General features: G+C 47.6%; 1 protein-coding gene across 3 annotated transcripts in view; it reads left to right on the top strand.

Moving 5' to 3' along the window:
• The window catches only part of LOC140408515 (uncharacterized), a 164970-nt gene extending 163051 nt beyond the window's left edge, over nucleotides 1-1919 (top strand). For all 3 annotated transcript variants that reach the window (XM_072495804.1, XM_072495801.1, XM_072495802.1), the window contains one exon: nucleotides 1606-1919. In XM_072495804.1, the coding sequence (XP_072351905.1) occupies nucleotides 1606-1728 (123 nt within the window). In that variant the 3' untranslated portion in view covers nucleotides 1729-1919. The remainder of the gene's footprint in view (nucleotides 1-1605) is intronic.
• The last annotated feature ends 13461 nt before the right edge of the window (nucleotides 1920-15380 follow it).

Here is a 15380-nt window from a genome sequence, read left to right on the forward strand (position 1 = left end):
TCTACTTCTGCTTTTTTTTAGTTTCAGTTTGATAAAAGCTTGGGTGTGTTTGTGAGCTGCACTGCTGTTGATCTATGCCATCCAAAGACTATCTATGGATCATTTGGAGAACTCAGAATTGTAAAAAGGTCTCAGTATTGAATATAAATCTAATGTGCTCCTGTTTGAATGTTTGTAAGACCATAAGACATAGGAGCGGAAATAAGGCCATTCGGCCCATCGAGTCCACTCCACCATTCAATCATGGCTGATTTTAACTCCATTTACCCGCTCTCTCTCCATAGCCCTTAATTCCTCGAGAAATCAAGAATTTATCAACTTCTGTCTTAAAGACACTCAACGTCCCGGCCTCCACCTCCCTCTGTGGCAATGAATTCCACAGACCCACCACTCTCTGGCTGAAGATATTTCTCCTCATCTCTGTTCTAAAGTGACTCCCTTTTATTCTAAGGCTGTGCCCCCGGGTCCTAGTCTCCCCTGCTAATGGAAACAACTTCCCGATGTCCACCCTATCTAAGCCATTCATTATCTTGTAAGTTTCTATTAGATCTCCCCTCAACCTCCTAAACTCCAATGAATATAATCCCAGGATCCTCAGACGTTCATCGTATGTTAGGCCTACCATTCCTGGGATCATCCGTGTGAATCTCCGCTGGACCTGCTCCAGTGCCAGTATGTCCTTCCTGAGGTGTGGGGCCCAAAATTGCTCACAGTATTCTAAATGGGGCCTAACTAATGCTTTATAAAGCTTCAGAAGTACATCCCTGCTTTTATATTCCAAGCCTCTTGAGATGAATGACAACATTACATTTGCTTTCTTAATTACGGACTCAACCTGCAAGTTTACCTTTAGAGAATCCTGGACTAGGACTCCCAAGTCCCTTTGCACTTCAGCATTATGCATTTTGTCACCGTTTAGAAAATAGTCCATGCCTCTATTCTTTTTTCCAAAGTGCAAGACCTCGCACTTGCCCACGGTGAATTTCATCAGCCATTTCTTGGGCCACTCTCCTAAACTGTCTAAATCTTTCTGCAGCCTCCCCACCTCCTCCATACTACCTGCCCCTCCACCTATCTTTGTACCATCGGCAAACTTAGCCAGAATGCCCCCAGTCCCGTCATCTAGATCGTTAATATATAAAGAGAACAGCTGTGGCCCCAACACTGAACCCTGCGGGACACCACTCGTCACCGGTTGCCATTCCGAAAAAGAACCTTTTATCCCAACTTGTTAAGTCTTTTGGATGGTAAAAAGGACAGCATACAGGTTATTTAGTGTATTCTTTGTGGGGGAGGTGAATTTGAATTAATGGTTGCTAAGATATTCACTGTTTGTTTTAGAAAGGTTAACTTGAGTTCATAGAATAAACATTGTTTTGTTTTAAAAACGACTGGTTCATTTTCTGCTGTTCCATACCTGTAGAGTGGGCCGTGTGCTCCCCATACCACAATCTATTAAAGGTTGTAGGTCAGGTGAACTCCGTGATACACTTTGGGATTCTCTCAACCCTGACCCATAACAATTGTCAGATTTGAGCAATTGTAATCTTAATATAATGTAACAAATACTAATTTCTCAATGTTATATTTTCTGATTACATACAGGAACAAAAGGAAAAGCAGGAAAAGCGTGATAAGAAACAAAGGAAAATGAAGTGCATTTTGCAACATGATGAGCCACCACCTCCATGGAGCCCCCCTAATAAAACAATACCATTTGGAAAATAAAATATGACATGTGACTGATGAATAAACCTCATGTTTTGCTTTACAATGACATGAATAGATTAATTTTTTATCTATATCTTTTAACGATAAAACCTTATGTGGAAAATATCTGTACATATTTGTTTTGAATAATGTAAGTTATCATGTGGCACAGTATTTTATCAAATAAAATAGGTATAGTGCAATTTGCAGACATGTATTATCAAGCATTTATTTTCCGAATTTCAATAGAAAATTTGTGATTTCTCGTTCAAGAATTTAAATGAAGGGCGCGATTCTCTGGAAAAATGCCTCAGTTGTAGCAAGTGAGAATTGCTGCAAGCTTCCAGGCGCTTAGACCACCGAGGCCGGCAATGCTATTCAACGTTAATTAGTCCACTTAATGAGGCCTCACAGACTTCTGCAAATGAAGGCTCGGCAGCCGATTCTCCGGCACCGCGCTCACCAACCCCCCGCTATCAATTTCGAGCAGCACTTAAGCTGCACTTGCACGGCCACCCTGCCAGCTCGCAACAATGGAGCCGAGGAGATCAGCCCCAAGATTCGGGGACACTGACCTAGGGAGGGTCCTAAAAGTCATGGAGGCCAGGAGGGATGTCCTGTTCCCCAGAGGTTCCTGGACAGTTAGCCATAGGGCAGCCAGTGCTGCCTGCTGCAGCTGTGAACGCCAGGAGTGTGACCAGGAGGACTGGCCTCCAGTGCTGAAAAACGGCAGCACGAGTGAGTTGACATCAACGCCCCCCCCCCCTCGCCTCCTGCCAAGACCTGCCCACTCCGACGGGAGCATCCACCCCCAACTCTCCATGCAATGCACAACCCTCCATCCACCCCTCTCCCACCACTGTGAACAACACATGTGGCTAACGATACCCTCTCTGTGTCTCCTCGGGAAAAGCTCTCCCATAATCGCTGGGCGAGGGCCCAGACTGGCGGTGGTGTGTTAGACCTAAAAATCCTCGTGCCCTGGAGGTGACTGGTGTGGCCGAGGATAGTGCAGTCACCCACGTGGAGGCTAGCAGACGCCGCAGAGGTGAACCACTGGGCTCCACCTGTGGGACCTTACAAACGTGGAGATCTTGGGTAGAATTTTCTGGTCCTGCCAATGCAGGTTTTGTTGCAGGCTGAAACAGAAACCTTGGAGAGAGGCCAAAATTTGGACTTCCACCTGCAGTTAATCAGTTCAGAACTGTCCCCTCATCAGTTTCATGACGAGCTGATGGTGGGTTGGATTTCCTACTGATCTATGTCAGAAACGCAATTTACATGCATTACCATGGGATGAATGCTCATTAAAAACACTACTCACAGGAATCACATTCTCCTTCCCAATCTTGGAAAATGGACCAATCTAAGTCACATTTATAAATGTGTGGCATGCAGTTGTTACTTGTGACTTTGAGGTGAGTGCCTGCCTGCAACTCTGCTGCTCCAGGTTCTTACCAATACCAGCGAGACGCCATCCTGATGGGGGGGTAGTTTGGCCTGCTCACTGGATTCCCCAGTACCTGCAAGTCACAGGCAGGGCTGCAATCTGAAACAGAGCCCAGTATCACGAGCAGTGGGGGTTGGTTAATGGAGAACGGAATCATGGGGACACTGGGCTATGATGGGGTGGAAAGGGGGGGGGGGGGGGCAAGAGAAGAAGGATAAAGATATGTTGGACAGTGGGCTATGGTGGGGTTGTAGGCAGGGAGTCTGTCGAGGAATAATCACAGGCACAGGATGGGGAAGCAGCTGCCCAACATAGAAGAACAGAATGCAGATACGGAAAGGGGTGAATGAGAATCTTAACTGTCTGAATGGGAAGGGATGCACGCAAACTCCGGAACATGATGGGGGTTGCTTTGTTGGTGTGGCACAAGAGGGCTGGCTTGCACAGAGACTCATGAAGTGGGAGAGGTATCCTGTGTTTTTATTAGTAAAGAAGGAATGGGAAAGCACATTGAAAGGCAGTCATAGTATCTGGTCTGAGGCCTGGAGATCGGAGTGAGTGATTAAAGGCAGTCCTTAAAACTTGAAATAGCCATTTCCAGTGGCTCATGATCTAACTCGGACTTAGTGGGTGCCTCATCTCCAGCAGTGCTCCAAGTGTCACTGCCTCTGATTGCTGTGGAGACGTGTCAGTGAGGTGTTCCCCAGAATTACCCTGAGCTTAATCTAGAACAATTGCCTATTGAGGTGTGTGCCACTGTGCTGGTGGAGGGTACAGTTCAGTGTAGTGACGGGTGTTCTTCAAATGGATCCTCATCATCTTCCTCTCAGGTGTGCTGGGGCTTATGTTGGCTGTGCTGGTCTGGGCCAGCAGCTGCCTGTATGAGAGAGATGGATTTACTTCAATAGTAGCTGTGAATACAACATTGCATATCACTCACTGAGAATGTCAGGAGTGATGAACTCATGGGAGCTTATCCGTACTTAGCTGTTCGGAGAGGCTGATCTTGCCTTCCCCATGGAAGCGATCTCTGTCTACCCTGCCAAATTGGCAACATCCTCCTCGAATTTGGAGAGCGCCTGTATGTTGTCTGTCCCTCTTCCAATCTGGGATCTCTCTATGGTGTGGGCAAGCTTGGTCGTCTTGAAGACAAATGGATGGAATGCAATGACTGGATGGAGCAGAGATTGGGAAGTATGCATGCCTACTGTGTGTGTTAAACACTCCCCCACCCCCAGTAAGGGCTACAGTTGGAGTTTGTGCAGTGTAACAGATGAGTTGTTAAAGTGTCTGTGAGACAATCTGTGCTCATGAGTCCCCTGCTAATATTGTGTGACACCCCTGAATAGTGTAACCCTTTGAGTGCATGATGCCATTATGAAAGTTTGAGATTGGAGTGAGCTGAAGGTTGACTTACCCAAAAGGTAAGAGCTTACCCAGCGTTGGACTGGGGTGAGCACAGTAAGAAGGTTTGTTGTGAATTACTTGCTGAAGAGATGGGTTCTAGAAATATATAGACAAAGTCAATGATGCAAGATCATACACAGATCCGCGGGCAGGGGTGGACATATTCGGGGCTGGAGGCATTGTGGGGTGGGCCGGAGCGCACGAGCTGGCCGAAGGAAGGGACTATTTTACTGGCCGGGTCCGCAAGTGGCATCCGCCATGAAGCACGAGCTGCCGCCGCCATGCGCATGCGCGGCCACGGACAGGGCAATCCTGCAGGCAGTTAGAACCGATACTACGCTGCATTCCTGCTAGCCCCCAGCAAAACGCAGAATAGGTGGCCGTTTTGCGCCAGTTTTCCTGGCGTAAAAGGCCACCATTTTCACGCCGACGTGGGGACATAGTCTCCAAATCGGAGAATCCAGCCTGAGAAAGTTTGGATTACCTGAGCCACATGCAAATTGCATCGGGCAAATAAAATTAGAGGAATGAATGTTTGGGTGTGGTCCTGCAGGCCTCTGGTTGACCTCCAGCGATTCCTCCTCCCTGACGATACCCGTAGGGCCCTGGGGATTGCATGGGATGGAGGGATAGCTGGAGTGAACTCTGGAGGCTTCTGAGTCATTTGGTGCTGCCAGTCCCGGAGGCTCCCCATTGTCTGCACCATGATTTTGACGCCCTCAGCAATGCTCCTCTGACTGGGTCATGCTCTGCAGTGCTTTGACAACGTCGACCTGCGTCTAGGACACGTCCTTCAACGACTGGGACATGATGTCAAGATCCTAGACCAAGGTCATCACAGCCTGAGTAATGCCCTGAATACCACCACTCAAGACGCGGGGGTTGTGCTCCAGGTTTCCCACTGCGGCCGCCATCCTAGCACTGTTGGCCTCAGTGCCACACATAGTCGGCACCATCTCCTCTGCCTGAAACCTTTGGGACTCCTTTAATCAGCCTTGCAGTTGCTGGAATGTTGTTGACACCGCCTCCTGAGTCTCACAGTTCCCTATCAACCGCATCAACTCAGGGAAAACCTTGTTCAGAGACTCAGCTGTGACCCAGCTGTGTCCTGGGATCCAGCAGACCTCCGACTGCTGTCTCCCTTGGATGTTCCTGCCTCCACAGCATCAGTAACTGTGGGGTGCTCCCCAGATTGTGCTCTGAAGTCTGTCCACTAATGTCGCCCATCAAGGTTTACAGGCTGTCCAGGAAAGGTTCAGAGTCTGATATCTCTGGCCAGAAATATCCAGCTAATTCTCACCAGAAGGTCACTGTGAGAACCACCTCTCCGTGCAGAAAAGGCTGTTGTGAACTGAGCAATTATTTCTCCAGAAAAGGCAGAGGCCTGGAAGCAAAGTTTGATTTGAAGCAAGGGGGCTTGCTTCCCCAGGAGAAGTTGTGACAAATATTGCTAAACTGTAAGGAAGATTGTTGCAGGCTGTATACCAGAGACTTTAATCCACAAGCAAACTGTGAAGAAGGCATGCTGCAAACTACCATTAAAAGCAATGACTCTTATCTTTTGATCTTCACCTCTACTATTTTTCCCCCCACTGTGTTTGTCTGCCTTGTGTGTGGCTGGGTAGAGGGTGGGGCAGTTAAAGGGGGTGGTAGGTTAACTTGTTATTCAGTTGCATTTACTGCATATTTCATCATTATTCATTTAATAGACAGTAATTATAATTCAACTTACAAACGTAGTGACTGTAATTATTAGGCAGCCAAGGGCCAAAGATTTCTGGAATTTTTAAAGAGTATTGCTAAATTCACATGTGTTATGACTCTGAGGCACGTGGGGCTGGAATTGACCACGCACTTGCCAGGGTGTCGTAACCACGTCCAATTCAAAAGTAAAGCGTGGGAAATGGAAGCAGTTGATTGGTGAGTATGGATTTGCTACTTTTATTGCTTATAGTTTGTAAGGTCTTTATTTTGTGGTTTGTGCTTTGTAAGGGCAATTTTCTTTTATTCGGTCATGAGACATGGGCATTGCTGGCTGGGCCAGCATTTATTGCCCATCACTAATTGTTCTTGAAGGGGCAGTTAAAAATCAAGCACATTGCTGCAGGTCTTGAGTCACATGTAGGCCAGACCAGGTAAGGATGGCAATTTCCTTCTCTGAAGGATATTATTCACCAATGAGCTTTTACAACATGGTCATGGTCAACACAAGACTTTTAATTCGAGATTTTTGTTGAATTCAAATTTCACCATCTTCAGTGGCGGAATTTGAACCTGCCACCCCCAGAAAATTACCCTGACTCTCTGGATTACTAGTCCAGTGGCAATACGATAATGTAGTAATGAGGACCAGGGAAAAGAGTCCTGGAGTAATTGATATTATTTGACTTTGTAAGTATCTTCCAAAAGATATAATTTAAAGGGGTGAGTGACAGGAGAGCTCAAAACCATGGTGTGCTCTTCCTGCTCGATGTGGGAAACCAAGAACATTTCCAGTGCCCGGGGTGAGCATGTGTGCAGGAGGTTTCTCCAGTTGCAGCTCCTGGAAGCCCTGAGTTTCGGAGCTGGAGCAGCGGTTGGCGGAAATATGGAGCATTCGCGATAGTATTGTGGGCACCACCTCAGGCTAAGACACCACAGGAAGGCAGGGAATAGGCGATCACCAGACAGAACAAGTGGATTGGGTAGGCACTGTAGGAATCTCCTGTGCCCATTCCCCAAGAAAACAGATACACCGCTTTGAATACTATTGGGAGGAATGGCCTCTCAGGGAAAAGCAACAGCTGCCAAATTTATTGCACCACGATTGGCTCTGCTGCACAGGAGAAGAGTAGAAAGTGTGTGAATGCAACAGTTGTGGGGGGTTCAATTATAAGGGGAATAGATAGGTGTTTCTGTGGCTTCAAACAAGACTCCAAGATGCTATGTAGCCTCATTGTTGCTAGGGTCAAGGATGTCTCAGAACGGCTGCAGGATATTCTGGAGGGCAGGGTGAACAGTCGGTGGTCGTGATACATATTGCTACAAAAACATAGATTTAAAAAAGGGATGAGATCCTTAAAACTGAATATGTGGAGTTAGGAAGTAAGTTGAAAAGTAGGACCACAAAGGTAGTGATCTCAGGATTACTACCTGTGCCACTTGCTAGTCAGAGCAGAAATAGCAAGATGTTTCGGATAAATACGTGGTTGAAGCGATTGTATGAGGAGGAGGGTTTCAGATTTGTTATAGACATTGGGACTGGTTCAGTGGGAGGTGGGACCAGTACAAACTGTATGGGTTGCATCTGGGCAGGGCTGGAAGTGATGTTGTGAGGGGTATATTTGCTAGAATGGTTGAGGAGGGTTCAAACTAAAATGGCAGGGGATGGGAACCTATGCAAGATGTCAGAGGAGGGCAAAACAAAAATAAGAACAAAGAACAGAAAGAGGAATAAGAAATATGATAGGCAGAGAAACCAAGGGTCAGAATCAAAGGAACGAGACAAGGGCCGGGATTCTCCGAGCCACCGCGCAAAATCGTGCTCAGCGCGGGGGCGGAGAATGGGGCGTCAGACCTGCGATCGAGTCCAACGCCTTCTCCGCGGGCTGGTGAATCGCCGCCAGTCGTCCGAGCGCGGTCGACGCAGCGCCGGTCGTGGGCCACTGAAAGAGGCCCCCACGGCGATTCTCTGCCGGCAGCTGGCTGAGTTCCCACCGGCGTGTTTCTAACATGGTTCCACCCAGCGGGCACTCGGAGTGGCGGCTGCCATGGCCGCCCTGGTGGGGTGCAGGGAGATCCGTCACCAGCGGGGTCCTCCAGGACGGCCAGGGTTCCGATTGGGGGCTACCGATCGACGGGCGCGCGTGATCTCGGGGGGGGGGGGACCTATTTTGTGGGGGCTGGTCCGCTGTGTGGGTCCACCATGTTGTGCGGGGCTGCCAAAGTCCAGAAGTGCAGGACCCCGTATCGGCAGCCGGAGCTGCGCGGAGCACTCCAGTGCCCTGCTGGCCCCCTTCAGGTAAGTGAATCGCTGGGCCAAGGGGCCCGTTGACGCCGGCGTGAAACGCTCCGATATTGACGCCGGCGTGAAACGCTCCGATATTTACGCCGCCATCAACGCTTAGCCGCTGTTTCAGTGAATCCCGATCAAGGAATGTGAAAAAGATGAGCCTGAAGGCATAGGGCATTTGCAATAAAGCAATGAATTAAGCAAAATAGATGTAAATGATATGATATAAACAGAATATCAGGGTGATCAGGGTTGGGAATTGAGAATCCAGGGGTATTCAGTATTTAGGAGGACAGACAAAAAGTAAAAGGCGGTGAGTTGCATTGCTGGTCAAAGAGGAAATTAACGCAATAGTGAGGAAGGATATTAGTTCTGATAATATGCAATCTGTATGGGTAGAGCTGAGAAGCACCATGGGGAAAAAAACATTAGTAGGGATTGTATATAAACATCCAAAGTGTAGTGGTGATTTTGGGATGGCATTAAACAGGAAATTAGAGATGCTTGCGATAAAGGAACGTCTGTAATTATGGATGACTTTGATCTGCATATTGATCGGGCAAATAAAATTAGTAAAGGTACTGTCGAGCAGGGTTTTCCAAAATGCTGATCGTGAACCATGAGTGTGTGTCGGGATAGTTGCGGAACGATCTGTCGCGCCATTCCCACTGTGGTCCCGATCGGGGGAGAAGCACCAATAGCCTCCACTGGCTTTTACATTGAGACTGGCAGACACTTTTAATGAAAATAAATGAGGCTGTGTGGAGTTTTCCGGCAAAATCATGGTGCGGAGTTGCTACCATTTTCCAGTTGCTGGCAAGTACTATATAGATGGATAGTTTTCTTAAAAGTAAGAGACGGCCAGAGACTCAAATAGGCAGAGCACTAACGGGACAGGATCTCACAACAGAATCAGCTGAAGAGTGCTTCCCAGGAGAGTCCAGGACAGAGCAATGCTAGTGTTGGGTGCGATTTAACAGGACAGAAACAGAATCCCACTTTGGGTGTGTTTAGAGGGTGCTTCTCATCGCCTGCCTTTTGCCTTAGCGAGGAACGCCCCGCCTAGGCCGCATGTACACCATTTCCTGCCACAATTCGTGGATTGGGCGCCATTTTTAAATGCTGACCATTTGACCCTCCTCAGCCCCACACCAGAGCCCCGCACTGCACCCAACTTACCTCTTACGGGGTCCTCAAGCCCCATCTCATCCCACCTCTTAAGGGCAAGGTAACCCCTGGTCTGATCCCTGGCATGGGCAACCTGCAGGCATCTTGGCAGTGCCAGTCAGATACCCTGGTGACCAGGTGTCAGTAGGAGTGTGAGCGTACCACCCTGCCCAGTGTCCAACCGCTCAGGGATCGCCAATGGCCTGGAAGACTCCCCACATGCTGCAACGCCTGGTCCATGTTTGTGGAAACCAGGGTTAAACGGTGCCATGATGAGGTCTCCCAGACGAGGTTGTTAGTTTCCAGACACCGTGAGAATACGGCACAGATATATTTAAAGGAGCCCAATTGGCTCACTTAAATATGTTAATCCATATCTCGTCCAATGAGAGTGAGATTCAGATCGCAACGTCTCGCAGGATTTTGTTAAATCACACTAGGTGTGTAGAGCATCGCGAGTTTCGCAAGAGGCCTCTCGTGAGATTCAGCAGCCTGGTCACATCTCCAAGTCGGGCACGACGAGGCCATCAAATCACACCCGTTATCTCTGTGCAAAGCTCCAGGGCGTCTGGTTAATATCCTACAAAGAAGAAACTTAACTAAGGAACAAAGCAGTATAAAGATGATTTCTTGCATGGTTTTGTCAGTTGTGCTAATGTAAATAAGGATGCAAAACCCATGTGTGTTATATGCAGGGATGTTCTGGCAAACGAGAGGAGAAGTTTCAGATTTTGAAAGAGAATTGATGGGTGAAAAATTTCTTTTGAGGATGAAACCCCAGTGTCAGTTATTAACTTAGAGCTGGCTCCAAATTTTAAAAATATGGTGTCATAGCTGACCTGTGATACTCTTTAAAAACAACTCAAATGCCCATGAGGCTGTCAACATTCTGGAGTAGCATCTCCCAGGAGTATCCAGTGTTGAGTAAAACCAGCATTTTGTTGCTATTTCCCTTCATGCCAACCTACATGTACGGGGTTGGATTCCCCATTTTCATAAAGATGAAGAAAGATGAAAGAGTGGCATGGTGGCTCAGTGGTTAGCACTGCTGCCTCACAGCACCAGGGACCCGGGTTTGATTCCGACATTGGGTGACTGTGGAGTTTGCACATTCTCACTGTGTCTCAGTGGGTTTCCTCCAGGTGCTCCAGATTCCTCCCACAGTCCAAAGATGTGCGGATTAGATGGATTGACCATGTTAAATTGCCCCCTAGTATCCAAAGATGTGCAGGTTAGGTTACAGGGTTGCGGGGATTGGGTGGGAGAGTGGGCCTAGGTGGAATGCTCTTTTGGAGGTTCGGTGCAGAGTTGGTGGGTCGAATGCATTCCTTCTACACTGGGTTTCTATGAAGACGACACAAAGCAACTGACTGAAGTCTGCGCCTGATATGCACATTGCCGTCTCCTCCTTTGAACCTGATTCTCCGGCCTTGATGGGCCGAGTGGCCGCGCGGAAACGGCAGAGTCCCGCCGGCGCCGTCCACACCTGCTCGCAGACGGCGGGAACTCTGCGCGCAGAGTCGGGGGGCGGCCTGTGGGGGGGGGGTTTCACTCCGATGGGGTCTGGCCCGCGATCGGGGCCCACCAATCGGCAGGCCGGCCTCTCCAGCCCCGGCCCTATTTTGTTACGCGGCTGGCCCCTGAACCCCTGCGCCATGTTGCGTCGAGGCCGGCGCTTTGAGGAAGTCCCCCGCGCATGCACAGGTTGGCCCAGCGCCCAGTTGGTACCAGGAAGGGAGGCTGGAGCGGAGTGAACCACTCCAGCGCCTTGCTGGCCCCCTGTGGGGGCCAGAATCAGTAGTGCCTGCGCCCGTTTCGTGCCGTCATTCACGACGGCGCGGACACAATGCCTCCATTTTGGAGAATCCCGCCCCATAACTCTATCTCCCCAGGTGTTTTGCTGGTCATTTAGCTGAAGTCATCTGATTTCTTGGAAAAATCAGCTTGCTCAGAGATCAAAATGAATTTCTAACATATATAAAAAAAACTAAGGAAAGTGTCCAAAATTCAATGTCTTTCAAGTTAATAAAAAAACATTTGTTCTTGAACTTATGGACTCTTAACACTGAGAGAGTGAAACGGTGTGTGTGGAAGTGTGTGAGTTCTCTGCGGACCCAGCGCATTCAAAATATCTCTTCATTCACCTGAGGAAGGAACTGTGCTCCGAAAGGTAGTAGTCCGCAGCCGCCACGCTGAGTTTCCAACGGATGAGACCACACGTGAACCATGCTGTCGGGAACTTGGCCAATTGGTGACAGAGCATCGCGGGGGGGGGGCCTCAGCCAACGTACGGAGGCTGTGAATACGGCAGTACGCCGCTTTTCAGAGGGCAGAGCATTGCAAAAGTGGCACTGCCCCTGATTTTGGCGTCATCGGGGATTCTCCGTCCCGTCGCCAAACGCGATTTCGGCATCGGGGATCGGAGAATCCAGCCCCTCTTTAAGAAAAGCAATCCCAGATTCTCCAATTGCCCATGTATCTGAAATCCCTCATCCATGGAAACATTCTTGTGAATCTTTTCTGCAACCTTTCTAAAGCCTTCACAACATTCTAAAATGTGGTACTCAGAATTGGACACAATCCAGCTGAGGCCGAAGTACAGTTTTATAATGGATCATCGTGGCTTCTTTACCATTGTATTCTAGCCTCTGTTTACAAACCCCAGGATTCTATGTGCTTTTTTAAATTAAGTATTTTTATTAAAGTTTTCCATTTTAACAAATATCGCAACAAAATCACTGGAATAGTACACCTCAGCACAAAAAAGTTTCAATATATCTGAATACAGAGGGGAACAGGAGACCAGCAATATAATTGGCTCAGTACAATCATTATACTCAATTTGGTGCCTCTATACGCACCACCAGAGAACAAGGGAGAGACAGATAAAGCCGGAAAAACATGGGAAAATGGTGCATACCTCCCACGTGGCGATTGCTCGCAAAAATCATCAGAGTTCAGGAGAAATTTTTCACGCCATGTTTAGGTGTACAGCAGAACATATCTCCCTCAACTCCTGCAACACCAGAGGCACCTTGACATACTGTAACCCCCCTCCCTCTGAATATCAGACTCATCTGGATCCCTGCAGGGGCCAATCACTGATTCTTAACAAACCCCCCCATAACAAAAATAGAAAAATACAAAGAAAATACTCGAGAACCCCAGTTCCAGGACGATGTTTTACATTTCCCACATAATCTCAACCTCAGGCACAGTGCAGAATGATCATCTTTCCACATAGTTATACAGAGAGGTCCAGCAGCAATAAATTTGGGTTATGGTCAATGTAGTCAGCGCTTCGTAACACATTAAACAAGACAGGATAAAATGGGGAGAGCTACCAGGAGCAAATATTCTCAGGATAAAAGAGAACCAAGATACAAAATAGTCCTTGTTACTCTGGCACCAAGGGTGAAGAAGAAAAAAAGATGCTAGTTCATACAAGGGCACATCACATCATAACGGGAGCAACAGGATATTAACCACAGTACAGGACCTGGTTCAATCAATAAACCACAGATATTCAAGCACATTAAAAAATTAGCGTCTCAGGATGTCCCTAGTAAGTGCCCTTGAGAAGTGACATCCCAAGCATAAGAGGGCAACAGGATCTCCATCACAGCACTGGACTTGGCCTAGTCCAGCACAGTCTGAGACAAAGGTGTCAATACCCCAAGACACCCAGCACACACCTTAACCCACCAACTCACTAACCACACCCAGGGCAGCGCACCAACCCACTGATCAAAACAGGGCTTATAACAGCACGTTGCTCACCCGACCCCGACCCCCCGGAGGAATGCCCGAATAAGCCCAAGAACATTAGATACAGAGTAGCACTGTATGTCCTTGCAAGAAGAATATTAGGGGCAGGAAAGCTCTGCCTCAACACAGGTAAAAATATCATCCAATCACAACGAGAAATACATTGAAGAAACCAATATACAAGACCACCCACAGGAGGGCACCTAACTCTCCCATTAAGCCTACCCCAAAACCGAAGAAGGGATCCGACAACACTGAGGCACAGCATACAGACTTTCACTTCAACAAATCAGAGATAAACCGACCACATCCAGCAATGCGTCATCACTCAATTTCCTCTACCCCAATAGCCCTAAAAACGCTAACTGCAAAATAGAATCAGAAGGAACCCAGACCTCTCCAGGATACATGATTTGTACAGGCCTTCCAAGGAGACAAGTATGTATTCTCAAAATTCAAAGCAACACCAAAAACAGCAAAATGCAAACCAAATACAGTTGGCTCGAACCATACCACCATCACCCCACCATCCATCCATCACCCCACCATGGCTCCACTCACCTTCTCTGTAAACGAGATAAAGGGTGTCCAAAATTCACTCCCTTCTCATAGATGCAAGGATTACAGCACACAAAAAAAGGATAAGACTATGCACAAACCATATATCACTTTACCAATTCAATATAGTTTTTGCTAAAACAGGACAGCAAACGTTGTACACACTTGTCATGAAAAAAAGACAATAACACAAAATCAACAGCATGAAATCACAAGGGAATAAAGTCCAAGGTAAAATCATTGCCGTGACTGGGTCACTGAACACTCAAGATCTCTCAAACGTTCCATCAAACGAAGCGGCTTCACCAGTGCCACGCCATCGCTCCGATGCCCAGGTGACAAAAAACCCAGACCTCGGCAGGGAGGGATGACTCGACATGGCCAGCCACCTCCAACCTCTCACAATGAGTATCGCAGAGAGTACAACATAAGACCAATGGATTGGGGCTTCCACCCAATCCCAGATCTCAAAGACCGGATAATATGTACTCTGTTGAACCTTCTCACAAGGATACTTCGCAGTTCATCAAAGTCCGCACCAAAACCTGCACCAACAAGCCGAGATCATCATCCAGAACATTATTTGCACTAGCGGTCATTGTCCCAATGCATATAGCACTGCCGGGGCAAAGGCCCATTCATCAGCTAAACCACCACTGCAGATTGGGCCCCACCCCAGTCATCGCCAACCATCCAATCAAACAGGGATCTTCTCTGATGCAATTCAGCCCTTCACCACCAAAGTCCGACCAGGATCATCCAAGTACATAACACAATAAATATATCTCCAAAAAAAGATAATTATGGAATGCGCATTAGAATAAAATAAAGGATTTAAAGACGAGCAGAGACACAGCTCGTGAAAATGCAGCTGCTCCTGCAGTCCCTCCTATGATTTATTAACCACTTCTCAATCTGTCCTTCCATCGTCAACAATTTGTGCACATATGCCTCAAGGTCTCGCTGTTCCTGCGCTCGGTTAGAATTGTGCTGGTAGTAAGATTATCATGTTTTAGGATTGTATCTTTTGGCTAAACGGATTACAATATTTTTAAGATGGTAGTTTTAAATATAGGTTAAATGAAGGGAGTCATGTGACTTATGCTGGTATTTGCCAGTAAGCCTGGGTGGTTTAATTCTAAGAGATGTAAAAGAGACTCATATTGCTTTATTGAGGTAAGATGCAAGATATTTACACTTAGTGACATTGCCAGCAGATACGGAGTATACTGTGAAGAGCCAAAGGGCGAAGTGTTCCAGTGGGTTTAATGGTGGGAAGGGTGAACAATGTGGAGGGAGACGAAAAATTGTTTTCCTTCCAACATGAAA

The sequence above is a fragment of the Scyliorhinus torazame genome, chromosome 3, assembly GCF_047496885.1.
Source record: "Scyliorhinus torazame isolate Kashiwa2021f chromosome 3, sScyTor2.1, whole genome shotgun sequence".
Taxonomy (NCBI): Eukaryota; Metazoa; Chordata; class Chondrichthyes; order Carcharhiniformes; family Scyliorhinidae; genus Scyliorhinus; species Scyliorhinus torazame.